Genomic DNA, 18,660 nt, shown 5'->3' with positions numbered 1-18,660 from the left:
TCGTGTGTTTCTTGCATATGTGTTTGTCTCTGTGAGTGTTGCAGAATGTTCATTTGTGTAATTGCATCTGTGTGTGTGGGTGAGAGTGTGTGCACTGTGATACTGTATATGCTGAGTGTATATGCATGTGTTTGCAATTTAATACATATGTGTGCAGTGTGTGTGTGTGTGTGTGTGTGCTGTGTGTGTGTGTGTGTGCGTGTGTGCCTCCCAGCATGCGATGTGGGCATGATGGCCCTGTTTTGGATGATTGATGTGTTGGAGGGATCAGCGAGGAGCCCAGGTTGGGCCAGAGCCTCAGTCTGACACACTGCTGCTTCCCTGCTGCTTTACATATGTAGACACAGCAAGACTCCACCTCCCCTCCCATCTGACTCTGACTCCCGCTCCAACACAGCCAACACACACAGGTTCCCTTTTCGGGTTTTATTTTAAAGCTTTTGTTTATTCCGTCGAAGTAAACTGAGCACTGTGTGCTTTTCCAGTTCCTTCCTGTTTTACAGTTTACATCTGCTTGTTGCACTATACCACATTGTGAGGTGCGGGGAGTGAAAGTAACAATACTAATCGATTCAATTGATTTAATGTAGTCTCATAGCCAGGTCATAAAGAATTGTAAGTATTTATCTGAGTCTGGTAGTGAAGGGTTGTGTTCTAATGAAAGTTTGTCGATGTTGTTTCTATAACTGTTTTGTAAAGCTGAAGTGCAGATATCAGACATTGTTATCAAGTTGTCATGTTTACACATCAGCTGATTTCTAAAAAGAAATTGGATAAGGATAATGTAATAATTATAAATGATTACAAGAAAAGGTTTCAGACACATTTTGACTACATTTTGACTTGTATCAGATCTTTTAAAATCTCATCTTTTAGAAATATTAGCAATGAGCTACGTGCAAAGTAAAACAGTCAGATTTGATTAAGAATTTGAAAGAAGCAGATTTGACGCTGGTTTCATTATCAAATTCTGTTGCATCCCAAACCTAAGTAAGTCTTTCCCAAGAGAAAATGTTCTGTAGAGCAGGAAGTGAGAACAACAAAGTCAATGAAAGTTGATGTTTAGATTGAACAATAGGCCATTTTCTCTGAATACGTTTTGACATGTCACAGTATGTAATAAGAAATAGATGTAAATAGTCAAAATGATTGAATTCTCCTCCAGTTTGAGGGTCCCGCTGTGTGGCGTGCTCGCTCACCGCCATGGCTTACTAGAGCAGAGCCATTGTTAATGTTATTAGTGACACCTGTGCTTCTCTTACTATGACAAGTCACAGATGTCACTGACAAAACAGTAAGCGCTGAGCTGCAAAGACAGAGCTAGTAATTTAATAACCCGTATGTTACCGCTGAGTTAGCCAACATGTCGCCGGTTCACTTTTCCTGCATTTACACAGCCAGCCCAGACGTTTGCACCAGCAGCCATCCAGACACATGCCCTCATGATTTCCTCTATTCCACTAACAGTTCCCCTAAAACTGTGTACTTTAATATCTTGTGTTACGTATTACTAGACATGCAAAATGTGTTGAAATTAGTGGAAAACAGAGCAATGCTAAATATTGTTTCACGAGAGCTATACTGGCATTGTCTCCATCATCAAAATTTCATCTCGTAGTTTCCAAACATTTGCCGTCAAGTTTCCCTTCTTTAGAAATGCTGTTTTGCGACTCACCTCCTGTATAACTGTCGTTGTCAATGGTGTTCACTGTTTTCCCTTTCAGTTCTCTCAGTGCTCTCTGTTTGCCTGCCTCTGTATCACCATCTCTGGCTGAATTCCTCTCTGTTCTCAGGCTCATCCTCTATCGCTGGGTCTCACTTTCGTCTCTGTGGCACTCACCCGTTTCGATATCCTGCCATCTCTCCCCCATCACTAATCCCCCCCACCTCTCTTTTTTTCCCTCTCTCTGTAGTTTCTCTCCCTTGCCTTGAAATCCTTCCCCTCTACCCTCTGTTACTCTGCTTCTGCTAATCCTTTCATTTTCTTTGTCTCTCTTTTGTGTAAAAGTCAGTTTCCTTCCTTTATGCCCTGGTTCTGTCTCTGCTCGGAGCTCTCACACTTTTTATTCCACTACAGTTAAACATCATTTTTATCATGACAGTAGTATACCATAAAGTATACCATAAAATGACAATGTGATATTTTCCTTCTACGTAGAATTAGAAGTTTGTAGAGTTATGTTATCCTAAACCGGTATTTATGGATTTCACAGTCAGGAAAGTAACCGTATGTTAAAAATTAACTTCAGCTCAATTAAAAACAATCAGGCAACTCAAAATATTCGACTCAGGAGGTTTTCCAAGCGACAGCGGGGTCGCAGCTCAACGAAGAGCCATGTCTACGCAGTAGAAATGCATGCTGGGAGGCTGGCAGGCATGCGAGGTGTATCGATCCACCTGTAGCATCCAGCTGTTTGTTTACCAACAACAAATCAATGCCACGCTCGGCTGGGGGCCGCCATGCAATGGCCTCTGGTCTGCTGGGAGCACTCACACACATATATGGAATACACACACACACAAACACATTTACACACACACACACATGCAGGCTGGATAGCTGATGTAGCAGATGTAGGGAGTTCATATGGATCGAAGTCTGTCTGAGCTGCTCTGGACTGAAAGAGCAGGGTTTTTCACATGACGTAGTTGTAAGCATACATAAGCCAAGGTGAGGTTGATATTTCATTTTTTTAATCATAAAATGGGATAAGCAGCAGAGGTTGCTTTTTACTTTTATGTTTTTCCCGAGTAAATACCAAATACTCCAAATATTGAAGGTGATTCAGAACTGTTTCAGTGATCAGCTGAACAAGGTGATATAATGTGAATTCAAGTTTGACACTTTGAAACTATGATTCTGCTACACTGTTTCAACTAGTTGTTTCTAATTGTGATAATCTGTCTGATGCTCTGCCCTGACAAAACGCACTTTTGGGTCTGTAGTGTTCCAAGATCCACATCAAAAAGCAAAAAGTTAAAGTGAAGTCACAAGTCATTGGTGTTAAAGTCAAAGTTCAATGAAATCAGAATGATTCAGATTCATGACTCGAGCCTAGTCCACACCTCTGCGATCACCTAAATTAAATCAAACTACTTGATATCAGCCCTGGGTGGCAGGAATAAAAAAGAGCGTTGGACACGACAATTTGTCGTTTTGTCCCATTTGTCATTTTTCCCATTGTCATAGTGGAAGATCAACATGAACTCCTGTAAGGGAGTGAGTTCATGTTGATCTGCCAAAAAGAGAAAGAAGCTTTTCCAAATGAGGATTTACAAAAAGGTATTCTATAATCCCCCACATATACGCCCCAAGTTACTGAGCCAGACACTCTGTGAGGTAGCACTGAGCATATGACAAGCTTGGTTATTTGGCTTTGACCTGAAGTAGAACCATATTTGTGTCTGTGATAGTTTACTGAATATTATAATTGACTCCATTAATGATATTTTCCCACTTTCTCCCCATGGATTCCATCCTGCAAGTAAGTTTTCCACATGAATCTGTTTTTTTTCTTTTGGTGAAATGATGCCCTTGCTCATGTGTTGGTTGCCAGGTGACTGACCACAAAGGCACAGTGATGAGCTGTACGAGTCCGAGTGACGAAGAGGCATCCGGAGCCGTGCTCAGTGCTACACTCATCCTCTACGGCACCTACCACCCACACAGGACCGCGCACGGTATGTGAGAGTGTCAACCGCTCGCGCTACTTTGAACACATGCAAAGTGAGGTGAGAATGGAGGCAGGGTTACTGTTGAGGTTTGACACATGCTCTGAGTGTACTTTTAAGAAACAACACCCACTGAGAGTCGAATGAATCAATGCATCAGCTGATGAAATGCAGAAAATGAAAAAGAAAAAGTCAAAAGTTTTCCACAAGTGCAGCGCAAAGCTCTCGAAACCCTCCACTCCCACCTCCACCTGCCTTCCACCGACCATCTCTGCCTCTTTGGCTGAGGCACTGCAGTCAGAGGAAGTCAGTAGGGCCGCTGACCACAGGGACTGTGATGTGTAATTACAGCGTGACCCCTGGCTGCCCCTGATCCCAACCCCTCCCCCACGGTGTGTGTCAGCTCCCCCGGTGCCCACGACCTCCACACACACTTCGTTAGCCACAACGACACAAAGCCACGGCACCGTCCTCCGTGTCCCTGTCGGGGGTTTTAGGGTTGTTAGAATCACCGAGGCATGCTGGGGGAGAGACGTTGAACCACACTTCCCTGTTGATCTCTGTCAACGGCGGGTTCCCACCGGTCAAGGAGGTCCTGGAATATCATGGATTTTTGAAAGATAGTCAGGAGAAGTTAAGGACCGTAGTAAATTTTCTCTTCAAGTTCAGACATTTTATAGATGGATTTATTGTAGTTGTATTGTATAAACTTGAATCAAACCAGACTCTATAGAAAAAAGGAAGAACCTTTTTAGGGCACCAAATTATTTAAGCTTGGTTCAGGAAACCTGGAAAGAGATAGAAAAGTAGCGGAGGGCCACAGTGAGTGAGTGTGTGTGTGTGCACTCAAAAAAATAATTCATTGGATGAACTCAATTAAATTGTGGGCAGGTTTTCCACCGAGGAAATATAGTTAAACCTAACTTAAACTAAAAATATCCATGCAATATAATTAAATTGAGTTAGTCCGACTCAATTTTATCAAATACAACCTAAATAAAAAAATACCATTCATGAAATGAAATTGATTTGTGTTAGTCCAACTCAATATAGTACAATTCATTGGAAATGAATTAATCAGGTAAAAAACTTTTTTTTATTTGACCCCCAATTAAGACACGAGACAAAACCTAGTTCAAGTGTTTTTTATTGAAAATGCTTAAATACATTAAATATGGTACAAATCTGACCATCCATGATTCTAGAGCCTGCATTTCATTTTTTAAATATAATTTGTTTTTTTTTACAAAAACACTGATCAGAAAAGGATAGCAAAACAATTCCAAAATGATCTATACAGTGCATCTTTCATCGTTTTTAAATATTAAAACAGTAGTCTTGTAACAGCTCCACAACTGGTGACAAATAAATACCAAGCTATCCCAAATCCCTTGGCGCCACAAACAAAGACGCCATGAGGGTGGAGGCTATGCACTGCTCTCCAAACAGGGAATATCATTGCACTGCAGTGTAGTCACTCACATTTCCAAAAAGCACAAAACTTCCTGCAATCGATATGTATAACCACTATTGCAAGTGCTAAATTCCCACTACTTTGGTTTGTCAAGAGCAATACAGCTGTTTTCTTTCCTACCAGTACAGATGGTAGTACAAAAGGACTCCTTTACACTGAAGAATAGCCGATGATGTGTTATCATGTGCAGAAACAGGCAACTTGGACCACTTTTAGGCTACAACAGTAAAATCACAAAACATCCACAAACTAAAACTTATAGATTATAAATAACAAGGATACTCATAGTCAATGGAAGATACAGCGTATTGAACCGTGTTAGGGTCCATTTCAACTCGAGTAGAGAGTCATTCAATCAGACAACGAGGAAAATGGACGTGCAAGTTGACGTTGGAGAGTAATCACACTCGAGTTGGGATGTGGAGGTGAATTGGGCAAAACTTTCTGTGCGTAAACACTTAAACAAGCTTGCAGTGACATGTAAAAATTCCGTAATTTACAGTCTCTGGCTTGCCTCTGTGCAGCTTAGTCAATTTTTTCAAAATGTCAGAACCAGGAAAACATCCATGAGGTCATGGATTGTCGTTGACTGGGCGGAAGATGAAAGTAGAAAACATCCAAAAGATCTGACAAGGTTCTTTGGCTTTGTCACTTGGTGTTCACCTCTTGTGCAAACATCTTGATTTTCAGCTCCTGTATCTTAGAATTCAGCTTGTGCCCATCCAAATTCATTATGACCTTCTGGAGAAGCTCAAAGATGTACTTGAAGTTGCCTGGAAAGCTTAGATTAAGGGCACAAATTAGCCCAAATCATGATGAACGCCATGATGACACCGTCTACGTTGTTCAGGACTTTAATGCAGTTGATCAAGTCCCACGTCCTCTGGCTCCCAATCTCTTTGGATCATGTAAATCCTTATGACAGTGAATGCGATGTCCCTCACTGCATCCTCAGCGGCGGAAGCCTGACAACAACACAAACACAGAAAACTTGTGTTTAAACTTGTGATTAATCCACAAACATATATATATATATATATATATATATGTGGGTAACACTTTGACGCTACATGGGAAACATATTGCGATAAACTTACCAGATTGATAAAGAGTCTGGATCTTCATTGAGGTAGATGACAGGCTTCTCAGATGCCCTTCCCTTTTGGTGTTGATGTCATCACACTAAAGGTTCTGGATAAAAGCAGAATAAAAGCAGGCCATTTACTATTCATCAAATGTTTTAAAAAAAGCAGATATGGACAAGAAAATATTACAATAACCACCCCAATACAGTGAAACTAATATTGTATACATATGTACTAACCAAATCATTGATGGTCAGGACATCCTTGACCTTTTCTCCTTCACACCTCCTTTGCGCTTTAAGCCCTGTATCAGGGAGTCTGAGAAGAGGTCCAGCTGTGACATGAACTTTGATTGAAATGGCTTGGTGGTGATCAGCAGGAACTCTGCATTGACCTGAATAACAAACAAAATACAGCTGTTTGTTACTTGTTTATTATAATTACTATCACATTATGTGGGATTATTAGATTCAAATTGCGATTGTGAAGCCATTAATCATCAAAATGGTAAACACATAGAAACACACATTTACTTACTTAACTTTGCTGGAACAGGGAAGGGGCCTCTGCTCCACAGTCTCTGGTTGAATGTGCAGTTCAGCATGTGTGATTTAGAAGCTTACTCCATGTATTAAATGTACATGGGCAATGTATGGACATGTATAGCGATAACTGCCCCTACAATGCCCATGCAACAAGAAATACCTGCTAGCTAGTTCCAAACTGCATTCTTTACACTGCCACATGCAGAGTCCTAAAGAGAATAAAGATAATTAGTACATATCAAACTGAACAAATAACAATGAGAGATCAGCTTGCATCGAGCATATAACCTATTACGTGCTATCATTAGGAGGTTGCCTCAAGAAGCTTGGTAATGCTGATCAAACTGCAAAAGATGAGATAAATATATTAGTGGAGGGAAAGGCTGGAATAATCCAAAGTTCACATAAAACAAAGTCAAGTCAAAAGTGCTTTAGAGCACTCACAGATATAATGTTACCATTTAGAATAGACGAGCAATTCACCTTTTACAGCAACACTAAAGCTACATACAACAGCAATCAAATCATGCAAGCATGTTAAATAAGATTAAGACAGTCATTTTAATAAAATATCAAACAGTTTGCCTTGAAAACTCATTCGCACTCCTGCCTGCGTTCACACAGTGTAAGGTCATAGAAATACAATGAGTAGAACGGACATCGATGTTTGTCTTGGTCGTTTTACTCGTTCAAAAGAAAATAGTGCTCAACACTGCGCATTGACCGTAGTATAACAGAAAAGTTAGCCCGCTACATCGATCAGTTCTTCACAATGACGACGGTACACGTACAAACTGCCGCTGCTCTGATCCAGTTACATCGGTTTGAATGGGAATGTCCGTTCTACGCTCGTTCTATTTCTATGGCTGCTGCGCTAAAACGCCGCTGACTTCCGTGTGTTCATGCATCAGGTGCCCGCGCGAGTGAGAGGAATTCAGCGGTTTTATGAGCTCATGATTTATTCATATTAAACATTTTTCAGTGACGAAAACGTGGCTAAACCCACTACAACTGAACGCCCACTACTAGAGAGAGTGTCCTTCTGCGGCCTGCTCTGCCTGCCGACATTATGGCGCTGGAGAGGGGGAGACCGTAGCCTGCTCGTTTAACTGCTCTCCTACTGTTTTTTAGTGCATACAGTTCATAAGGAAGCCTTCGGCGCTGCGTCCAAGCCGTATTAATGACAGTACCCTGATCTCTGGTCTGCTCTATAATGCAAACCACGTTGGCTACCTAGCTTGCTAGCTAGCCTGTGTTGCCTTCGATCTTATTAAAAACGGAACAGTCGTGTGGCTAAGTTATCACGTCTGTTCCACACATTGTGGTCATTATTACAGAATGGAAGCCTTCATTGACAGCGAGGTACAGTCTAAACTACTACAACAAAATATATAAAGTTACTTACCAAAGAATGGACGGTCGGTTTGAATCTTGCTGCAGTCGGAAAGGGGGGAAAGACACTGAGAGCACGTGATCTGGTACAGGCGCAAGGGGTAGTCCCCCAACCAAACACATTTATTTTGAGTTGATACACACCATCCAACCTAAATAAATCTAATAAATGAAAGTATTCATGCATTTTATGTTAGACCCATGAAATATAAATGTGTTCATTTTTTAACTTGATATATTTAAATTAATCAAACACGATTTAAATGTGTCACCTTTAAGAAGGGCTTGAATCGTTTTTTTGAGTGTGTGTGTGTGTGTGTGTGTTTGTGTGTGTGTGTGTGTGTGTGTGCGTGCGTGCGTGCGTGCGTGCGTGCGTGTCTGGCTCTGTTGCTCTCTCGTCTCTTTCTGTCAAGATGCTGATCTCTCTGTTGAGAAATCGATGGCTCTCCCTCCTCCTCTCCCTCTCTCTCCATCCATCCATGTTTCCCTCCCCGTGCTTCTGGATCTAACCCAAGTTCAAGCTGTTCGTCAATCTGCTGTCCACGAACACACACACACTCACACACTCACACACACACACACACGCGTGCGCGCGCACCCCCCCCCCTCACACACACACACACACACACACACACACACACAACTCATTCACAGGTTCTTACAGTCTTGCCATTCCTCAATCTTTTCCCCAATTACATCATTTTTTAGTAGTTTGCTGACTCTTCATTTCACCCACAGTCATGACTTTATGATTATACATTTTAGACAAGCTCCTGTTATGCTATGTGCAGAATATATTATTTGAACGCTATTTAAATATGTTATTATGCTATTTAAATATGTTATTTTACATATATATATATATATATATATATATATATATATATATATTAGTGCTGGGCAACGATTCCAATTTTAAATCGCGATTAATCGCATGATTTTTCTATATGGTTGGCCGGTTCCTGTGTTAAAAATGTCCGCTTAACAATGAATAAAAAAAACTGCGTTCTCGCGCGATAATATAATTGTCGGCGTTAATTAATGAATGCGTTAACGCGATAATAACACATAATATATATATAATACATATATATATATATATATATATATAATACATATATATATATATATATGTATTATATATATATATGTATTATATATATATATATATATATATTATGTGTTATATATATATATATATATATAATACATATATATATATATATATATATAATACATATATATATATATATATATATATATATATATATATAATACATATATATATATATATATATGTATTATATATATATATGTATTATATATATATATATATATAGAGAGAGAGAGAGAGAGAGAGAGCAAGAGAGAGAGAGAGAGAGCAAGAGAGAGAGAGAGAGAGAGAGAGAAAGAAAGAGAAAACATTCGAACGTGAACATGAAATAGAAATATTGACAGGCTTATTTGCTTTTGTTGAATATGAAATTAGAGCCGGATTATGATGGGTGATTACCTTAGTTTAGCAAAAAGCCATATTTACCTACAGTGTGAGAGTGGTATTGATCTCCTCATCTTTTTGTTGGCAATATAGTGAATATGCGTCAATTATTTGGGGATTTTCCACTTCTATTATAAAATGATGAGACATTGTGTTATTTTCACATCATATTTCATGGGTTGAGTGAGACCGTTCTCCAGATGTAGCCACATGTGGACACCTGAACCAAGTATGCGTGGGTATGTCTACTGAACATTTCCACTGGATTTCATGACCTGGCTGCAGGGATTTGCTTCCATTCAGCCACGAGAGCATCAGTGAGGTCGGCCAGCGATGTGATAGCTGGCAGGTGTTATGGGTTCCTACTTCATCCCATACATGTTGGATGGGTTGAAGTCAGAGCTCTGTGTGTGTGTGTGTGTGTGTCAGTCAACGTCTTCCATATCTGGTTTTGTTCGAACCTTTCAATAACCAACACTATTGTTTAGAATATCTTTGTTTGCTGTTGCATGAAGATTAATTAAGAGTTAGAGCTCAGAGGCCAAACAAAACCATGAAAACCAACCTCTGAACAGAAGTGTAATGGTAATAATTTGAGCAAAAGTGTGTTCATGTATCTGTTATTGTTCATATAATGCACCTGAGCCTGTGAATGCAAGACTTTTCAACTGGATTTTAGAAGAAATGTCCCTCACCAAAAAGTTTTAGTATCACTACAATGGATCTATGGGGTGAATGATTATTATAGACCACACACACATCCCAGTGGGTGTAGAAATGACTAAATAAATAATGTACAGATTTTCTGTGACCCGCTGTGTCCTCTGTTAAAGCCCTCGCACATCTGTAGTTCATTGAAATGAAGAAAAGAGTACAGTTGCAACTTTATTTGGTTTACTCAGCTAAAAATGAATGCAGTCTCCAACAGTAAAATCTACTGTCATGAAGTTCATAATGGTTCAATTTGAGTTGAAACTGTTTTGTCCACCTCTCGTATATTAATGACACCATTAGAAGCACCTCTCAGTATCATACAATGCAGTTTAACAGCACCACAATAGAGCCTCCAAAAATGATCAGTTGAATCCACCCCTTTCTAAAACAGTCATGGCAAAAAAAACAGCTACAACCTTTGTGAGGGTAGGATTTAATGCAGGCATCTTACATGATTGCAACGGATTGATGATTTTGATGTGTAGGATCTCCTGACTTATCAAGAATTTGCTGAAACGCTGGTGCAGTCCTTTAATTTACACCACAGTTGACCTACTCGCAGATATGACTTTCAATGTTCCAACAGTTTAAGACATTTATGACACTTGCGTGAATGTACTTTTTCCCCTACCCTGAAGTAAAGCCAACTGCACTTAGAGGACAGAAACTGTGACACTAAATGATGCCATTTATACTGTGGGGGACATGGCTGCATGTGTAATTGTTTTTAGATCTACAGTAAATCAGCAGTCCGTTTATATACGCTCACGACGTGGAGGATGAAGCTCCAGCCCCCGTGTTTGTGTGTTTGTGCGTTGCTTCTCCGCCTCTGTGCGTGTGCTTGCCCCTGTTTGTGTTTGTTTGGTGGCTGTGTGGCAAGTGAAGCTAAATTGCAGTGATTATGTGGCAGTAATTGAACAGGGATGGTGTGTTTAATTGAGTTGTTGTTTCCCGATGCTTCTCTGTAGTAGCAGGAGCCGCCGCGCTGACAGGTGCCTCGTCTCGCCTCGGCGAGATGAGGATTTCTTTCTTTTTTTTGACATATACTGCTTTGATGTCTTTTTTCGCGGTGTTTCTGTGTGTTTTGGCTTAATGCTGTTTGTTTGGTCGAAGGATGTGTGTGTGGGTTTCAGCAGGAGGAGGAAAGCGTGGGGTTTGTTGGACGGTTCTCTGAGCTCTGACAAGTTACATACATAATGTTTGTATGTTTAGTTTTTAAATGTGCATGTGTCTACCTTTCTATTGAAGTTCCTATGTGTGTGCAGGCTTACCTGTACGTATGTGTCCATGTTTGTATTCTTGTGTGAGAAAAGAGACGATGCATGAATCTTTTTGAGTTTCATGTCTGTACAAATAATGTATGTGTATGTGTTAGTATGCTTGTGTGTATGCATTTGTGTTTACTTAGCTGTGCTCTTTATCAGAATCTGTGTGTGTGTATGTGTGTTATGAGCGTGTGTGTGTGTGTGGCTTTATCTGATCTGCCTCCTGGGCTCAATGGTCCAAATCAAATGGTAGGAAACATCAATTTCATCATCCCGTCTCCTCCTCCACCTCCTCCCCCCCAACCCCCTCACGCGCCCGCTCCTCACTCCTTCTCCTCTTTCCTGCTCGGTGTCTCGCTCCCGGCCGAGGTGTGATTACGTTCCTCCTCTGAGCACCAGTGATCTAAGGGGCTTCAGTGTGTGCGTCAGTATGTGTGCATCTGTGTGTGTTTGGTGACTAGTTGGTGATCTGAGCAGCCCGGCACTGCGCATTGTGCGGCGCAATTCACGGACACCGTCTCCAGATGAATGCCCCCATTCACAATTACAGCCTTTCCATTAGCTGAAGTGCTCGCCGCCTTGTTGTTGTCTTTTCTTCTTCTCTGCAAAAAAAAAAAAAAAAAAAGCAATTAAAGCAGGACAAAAACAAGCTGGAACACAAGCATTGTACCTGGAAGAAGAAGAAAAAACAGCAAGTGAAGGGGTGTGTGTGTGTGTGTGTGTGTGTGTGTGTGTGTGCGTGCGTGTGTGTGTGTGTGTGTGTGTGTGTGCCGGTAATCCTTCAATTGGGGTTCACGCCACACACTATCTCTGTTTTATTCCTGAGAAAATCCGCCTGGATTTATTTGAACATTCACGCATGAATGCCATCTCCTCTAAGAGACTCACGCAACTACTCAATGTCGGATATATATTTTTGATTTTCCCGTTGTACTGTAAGTGTGCCTGTTTCATAGTTTCATTCTTAAAAGGATCAGATTACGTCACAAGCAAAAAATGCTGAGGAAAAAAACCCTCAGAGTTGAGCTATGTTGGTGCTCCTAATGGGGCTAGTTTAGGATTCAAACTTGTATTCATGGTTAAAGGTTAAGCGAAAAGTTCGATGTATTAGTCACACATGTCAGTGTCACACTAGACACGATGTGATCGACAAAGAGGGAATAGCAGCATTTCCAGTTTCTTTATTTTGGTCTTCAAACATTTTATCGTGAGGCCTTCACAATAAGAGCCGCCCCGTGCCACGCCAACTGCATGCTTTTAATGCGAATAAGCAGCAGTAGGAAATGTTTGGTTTGCATTAGCAAAATATTAAATCACAACACTTACTTACTTTAAAAATAGAGCTCTGACACAGCAGTGGAGGCAACAGTGAGGATGATAACAATGAGATAACTTTTGTAAGCCCCTCAACACGTCAGTAGGCAATTTGAATCGTACACAGCAAAAGCTATACAGAGGGTAAATTACAGGATGTAAATACAGGATTTGATTTCATGAATATCTTAAGGTATAGAATAGTAAAAACTCAACAAATGCCAACAGATTCAAGGACCCTAAATTAATTAAATTTTGTATTACTCCAGTCCAGTAAATGTAGTTAGAGAGCTCATTTAAATATCATCTTTGGCAAAATGTACTTGACATTTGGTTCAAAACACAGCTACTGAGGCGGACAGTGCAACGCTTTATCAGAGGTTCAATGCTTTCTCTTTTTTTCAGAGGGACCCCTGCAGAGCATTGTGTCCATGGGGTCACGTCACCCCGTCCCTCACAGGGGGGTGTACCAGAGGGGCCGTTACCAACCTCTGGACCTGATTCAATGGGTCTACCAAATGGAGAGAGACAGGAAGGTGCGGGCTCGTGATATCAGTGTCCCAGACAGACACAAGGTACAGTACACAGAGCAGGAACACACATGTTCCACACATCACACACACACACACATACTGTGATTTACTATTCCAATAAATCACTGGTGCCGCCTAATTTCCTATGGATTTCAATTTCCCCCTGGACATATCTGCATTGATCAACTTCAGGTGTAAGGATGTGCCAGGCGTCGCTCACTGTGACACTGAAGAATGGCTCGCAGATCTCTGCTATACGTGTGTGTGCGTGTGTGTGTGTGTGTGTGTGTGTGTGTGTGTGTGTGTGTGTGTAGGGGTACGACGGCGGGATTTGTGCACATGCAGCATTTCTGTTCAACGCTGTCGACACCGCCAAGGCTTCAGGATACAAATCCTTGAGTCTGAGTAATAACATCTGAAAATGTCAGAATCATACAGACAGAGACCGTGAAAGGGGGACTTGAGATATTGTTATTCTGATCATATCTGCTCGTACACTGAGTCTTGGCCTGATTGTGAAGAACAATTACATATCATTCTGGCTCCACCAACAGTTGCTGCTGCAGAAACAAGAGCAGGGTATGACTCCCCTTTGAAATCAGAGGACATTTTGTGGTCTACTGAATCATCTTTCATCACAGCATCTGAACTCAAACAACTATAATTCCCTTCCAGACTATTATCCTTTCACGATCATTGAAGTCTGCTATCTGTGTCCTTTAGGCTGCATTATGAGGCCAATTACAGCTCCGACAAAAGTGTGCCGCTGGACAACAGGTAGCTCTGTTTGTGTGCAAGTTAATGCCTGACATGTCCTTGCAGGGGTACACGGTCCCCGGGCCTGTAGATGAGTTTTGAGCCGGTCTTAGGAGGCAACAACGAGGCCTGACAACGTCTTTACCCCAAGTTCCTCCCCTAGAGGCAGATCTGCATGGATCGTAGAGGCAAGGAGGAGAAATAAATTGGAGAAAAGGATAAATCGATGCTCGGCGGAGAGGCAAACAGACCTTCCAACCCCCAGACACACACACACACACACTACGGCGTGGCTTCTTTTCCTTCGGCTGTATTGGATTGGTATGCAGAGCCAAGGAGAGAGACGCTCGGAAAAAGACTTGGCCTACAAATGATGTCCTTTGTTTGATCCACTAGGTTGAGGGGGGGGTTGTTGGTTGCTGGGTGGGTGGGTGGATGGGGAGGGTTGTCCCACAGAGACGGTGGAAGGGCTGGGAAACAAACATCTCTGTCTGTGAGCCTCTCTCTCTCTCTCTCGCTCTCTCTCCCTCACTAACAGCCTCTCGTCTAAAGGAGGAGACAGAGATCAGCTCTGGGAGAAGCTGGTTGTCATCTGTTTCCGTTGATGACTTAGAGGACAGAGAGGATATGGTGTAGGCGTGTGTGCGTTCCAGTGCTTGAATGCATGTCTACCTGCAGGATATTTCCACTTGAGTTGTGTGTTTTTTTTGCAGTTTTGGTCATCCCGAGGCTTAGAAACACTCCAGTAAGTCAAATGCTGAGATCACCACGTGACAACAAAAAAACAAGCAAATCAGACAATCAAACACGTTTGTATTATGTTATCATAACCCTGAACTATAAAAATTTGGACTAGAGTTCATCTTTTCAGATTTTCTTTTCTACTGAATTGTGTAAGTATCCATGGAAAGACACACAGGTCAGTATAATCTACAATGAAAGAAAACCAATAAATTAAAATACGTCAGTGAGTACACTAGCAAGCCATGATGTGCATCTCACTGATACAAGGAACAGAATATAGTTCATACGATAGTTATAGAACTAGCAGCTCTTTGAATGGCAATGTCTGTCCGTTTGTCGGTCCACCACTTTGTTCTGAGATATCTCATGGATTGCCATGAACTTTTGAACAACTTTTTGAACAACTTTTGACATTGATGGTCCCCAGGGGATGATCCCCTGACCTCACCACCAACAGGTGATGTTTTGCTTATCCTCAACAGATTCAAGAAGCATTCAGGTCATTGAATTCTGTCTGTAAAGACCTTTTTTTCTGTTTCGTCCATCAGTTACTATTACTTACATCAGTCCAGTCAATGTGTATAAAGACCGAAATCACGTTTTATTTTTGGCAGTTTTTTCAAACATTTGTACGTATTTACCTGACACTTTGTTGGTTTTTCTGAGCGACTCAGGACAAATTGTAACAACTGCACTTTGTGTTTAGTGCTAATTATCAAATGCTACGGTGAACATGTTAAACATCAGACCTACTAAACATCAGCATTGTGATTGTGAGCCTGTTAGCTTGCTGGCGGTAGCATTTAGCTCAAACCACCGCTGGGCAGTTCAGTCTCACAGAGCTGCTGGCACGGCTGTAGAAACATATGAAGACCCTAAACTCATCCAGACTAGGACATTCTCAAGTCAAACAAGAGAAAGGAAGACTATCTGTACATGACTCATACGACAGGCCTGGACCACAAGTGGTTCTTGCATAATCAACTTCAGTCTGAAAACTGATTTTTAAGATGCTGTCAAATCAAAACTTCAACCCTAACTCCAACAATGAATGCTCTGGTTTTTGCTCCATCACTGCTTCCCGTGTCTACACTCCACCGCACTATTTATATTTCTCCTATTTTGAGAACATACACTATTCTCACCAGCAGCATACGATGCCATTCATTGTAGGCTGGGAGTTCTCTTTTCACTCCATGTTTTTTTTATAGTTTTGCTGTTCATACTGTACTCCCCGCTGTGCTTCTATTTTCATGAATGCTGTGAGAAATAATTGAAAGCGCCGTGTACGGTGCCGTCTGTCGCAGCGCTCCCAATTCCACATGCCTTGTAAATACTGTATCACTGAAGCCCCTGCTGTAAACTGCCGGCCTGGGATTCCTCACAACTCTGAGACGTCAACAGTCACTAAACACTTGAGCCAAGATCAAATCGTACACCAGAGTCTGAAACGTCGCTCCCGTGTACAGAGATTGTTTTTGATTGATTTCAAATTCAGCTGCTTGTCCTCGTCGTTAAAACAGGGTTGAATAAGGTTTGTGCTGGTGTTGTCTTTCTTTTCTTCACCCATGACATCGAGAAGGAGGGGGGGGGTGTCAAAGGAGTCACAACCCCTGCTGCAAGTGGTGCTGGTGTGAAGTGCAACAGACGGAAGACCTAAAGGAGTCTTAACAAGAACAAATAATGTAGCACGACATCTATAAATACATCTAATTATATTAGAATCAGATTAAAGGGCTACTTCAGTTTACTAGTCATAGTTTGAAAGGTGTCTGTGTTTAACAAATTGAGAGTTTAATGATGAATTAGTTTAAAGATTCTAGTGATTGCATTATGGGAAATGCTAGCATTTCTGGAGCTTGCCCCATGCGAGGGACTACAAGCCGGCGTATCGCCGCCCCTGCTGCGTTGATTTTGACTATTCTTTTACGAATCATTATCTTGTGTGTCGCCAAACAAAAAGTTGAAAAAAATGTTGGACTACAGCTTTTATTTTAATCACTGCAATAAATCCTGAAATTGTCTTCTGTAATCCTTGGTTTTCTCCTCGGAGACAGGATGAGATCCATGGCTCTATGTGCTATCCGTCCAATTATTTGTCTTTAACACCAAATATCTGTTCCATCATCCAGATGTGGAAGATTCCTGGGGACTTAATATTGGATAAACACACCTTCAACCAGCCCCCGATGTCCAGTATGGCTTTCCAGGTAAGCTGCAGCACTACAAGTCCAGATAGAGCAGTTAAGTTTCCATCCAGAAAATCTGTCAAATGAATGCTCATTTCCATCCTCTACTACGGTTATGTGAATATTGGGAGGTGGTTCATCGCCATGAGTATAGTTGGTGGGGCTTATTATCTAAAACTACAGCAGAAGAAGAAGGCGCAACAAGATGACATCATTAAAAGAGCGGCAGTCAAATCTGAAACGGTGCGAAAAATTCAAAAGTGATGGAAATGTGGTATTCATGTTTGTGTCGTGCATTACTTCAAAGAACGTTACAGTCCCATCGCTCCACACAGATCTGATGTTTTTCGTCTGCTGGTGTTTTTTGTCTCTCTAGTGGAGTAGAAGTTTGAGTGACGTTCAAGTTGCATGCTATTTAAACGATTTGTCAAATTTTTTGTCTAAACGTTTCCACCTCAGCCAAGCTTAAACATTGTATACAATATTCTCCATTCGTTTGATTCATTTATTGCATTTCCACTCAAATGTTTTCATGCACAAATTGAAAATGTGTGCTTTGTTATTGGTCATGTGGCTGCTTTTACGTCTGAAAACAATGAATCTGAACAGAATTATTTTTTATATATAATTGATGAATGCTTTCATTCCCATGTTCTTCGATGCAAACATGCAAACTATTCCCTTGTTCCAGCCTCTCAATTCTGAGGATTTCCTCTTTCGTTGTCTTATGTGATAGCTAAGTGTCTTTTCAGATTGTAGGTTGGACAAAACAAAGAATTTGACATCATCACAGATATCACGTTGGGATTTATGATATGATGCCAGGCATTTTTCATCAATTCATTTAGAAAATAATACGATTATCTGATGCTTTTACTGAATGCTTCTTCATTTAGTTCCTGCAGATTTCGTTTTCTCTCATCATGCACTCATAATCATACTGTATTCAACAGTTACAGAAGTCCTCCACAGAGTCACGACCAGCTGCTGTAAAAGAGCTTCATGGGACCAAGACCATCAGGGATAATGTGGACAGAGAAAACAGATCCTTACCATCACAGCATCTCCAGGACGTCGTCAGCAGTCGGACTCTTCAGATCCAGGAGGAGGAGAAACTGAGCGGAGAGGAGGGGGAAGGCACAGGGCAGCGGGCAGGGAACTGAAGAAACAAATATGAACCACAGTTACATAAAGACTGTTGTTTTCCACAGTGCAGCAAGCCAATAGATCTCATGAGTCAGCACTTTGACTGTGTGACCTCAGTTTCGTCACAAATCATTTATTGGGGATTCCTAGCTTGGCTGTAAAACTCAATCACTCTTCACAGAAACACACACAAAAATATAAATCTGCGCCTCAAAACAAAACGTCTCGGGAGCAGGTCTCATCTCCCCCCTTTGCTTTGGGATGTTGCAAAGGTCAGCGAAAGATATGTTTGTTTTTTTCCACTTCATTGAAGGGTGAATTCAGCTCAGTGCA

General features: G+C 41.2%; 1 protein-coding gene and 1 long non-coding RNA gene across 5 annotated transcripts in view; one reads left to right on the top strand and one right to left on the bottom strand.

The window, feature by feature from the left end:
- Window positions 1-18,344, top strand: part of LOC306782110 (proprotein convertase subtilisin/kexin type 4-like) — a gene marked incomplete at its 3' end in the record, with an annotated part of 166,964 nt that extends 148,620 nt beyond the window's left edge. The window contains exons 17-20 of the mRNA XM_079275303.1: window positions 3,558-3,681; window positions 13,365-13,534; window positions 17,125-17,202; window positions 18,135-18,344. Coding sequence (XP_079131429.1) covers window positions 3,558-3,681; window positions 13,365-13,534; window positions 17,125-17,202; window positions 18,135-18,344 — 582 coding nt within the window. The remainder of the gene's footprint in view (window positions 1-3,557; window positions 3,682-13,364; window positions 13,535-17,124; window positions 17,203-18,134) is intronic.
- LOC306781969 lies at window positions 4,803-8,245 on the bottom strand. Of its 4 annotated transcripts, XR_013772241.1 has the most exons (6): window positions 8,182-8,245; window positions 7,065-7,120; window positions 6,769-6,985; window positions 6,471-6,625; window positions 6,244-6,337; window positions 4,803-6,111 (listed from the first exon to the last, which is right to left on the bottom strand). It is a non-coding gene; the product is annotated as an uncharacterized lncRNA (long non-coding RNA). The 4 variants fall into 4 exon arrangements; XR_013772242.1 differs by lacking the exon at window positions 7,065-7,120; XR_013772243.1 differs by having other exon boundaries at window positions 6,769-7,120; window positions 8,182-8,239.
- Window positions 18,345-18,660: the final 316 nt, after the last annotated feature.

The sequence above is a fragment of the Melanostigma gelatinosum genome (assembly GCF_949748355.1).
Source record: "Melanostigma gelatinosum genome assembly, chromosome: 9".
NCBI lineage: Eukaryota > Metazoa > Chordata > Actinopteri > Perciformes > Zoarcidae > Melanostigma > Melanostigma gelatinosum.
The sequence above is the reverse complement of the archived record's forward strand: the minus strand, read 5'-3'. Positions and strand labels throughout refer to the sequence as shown.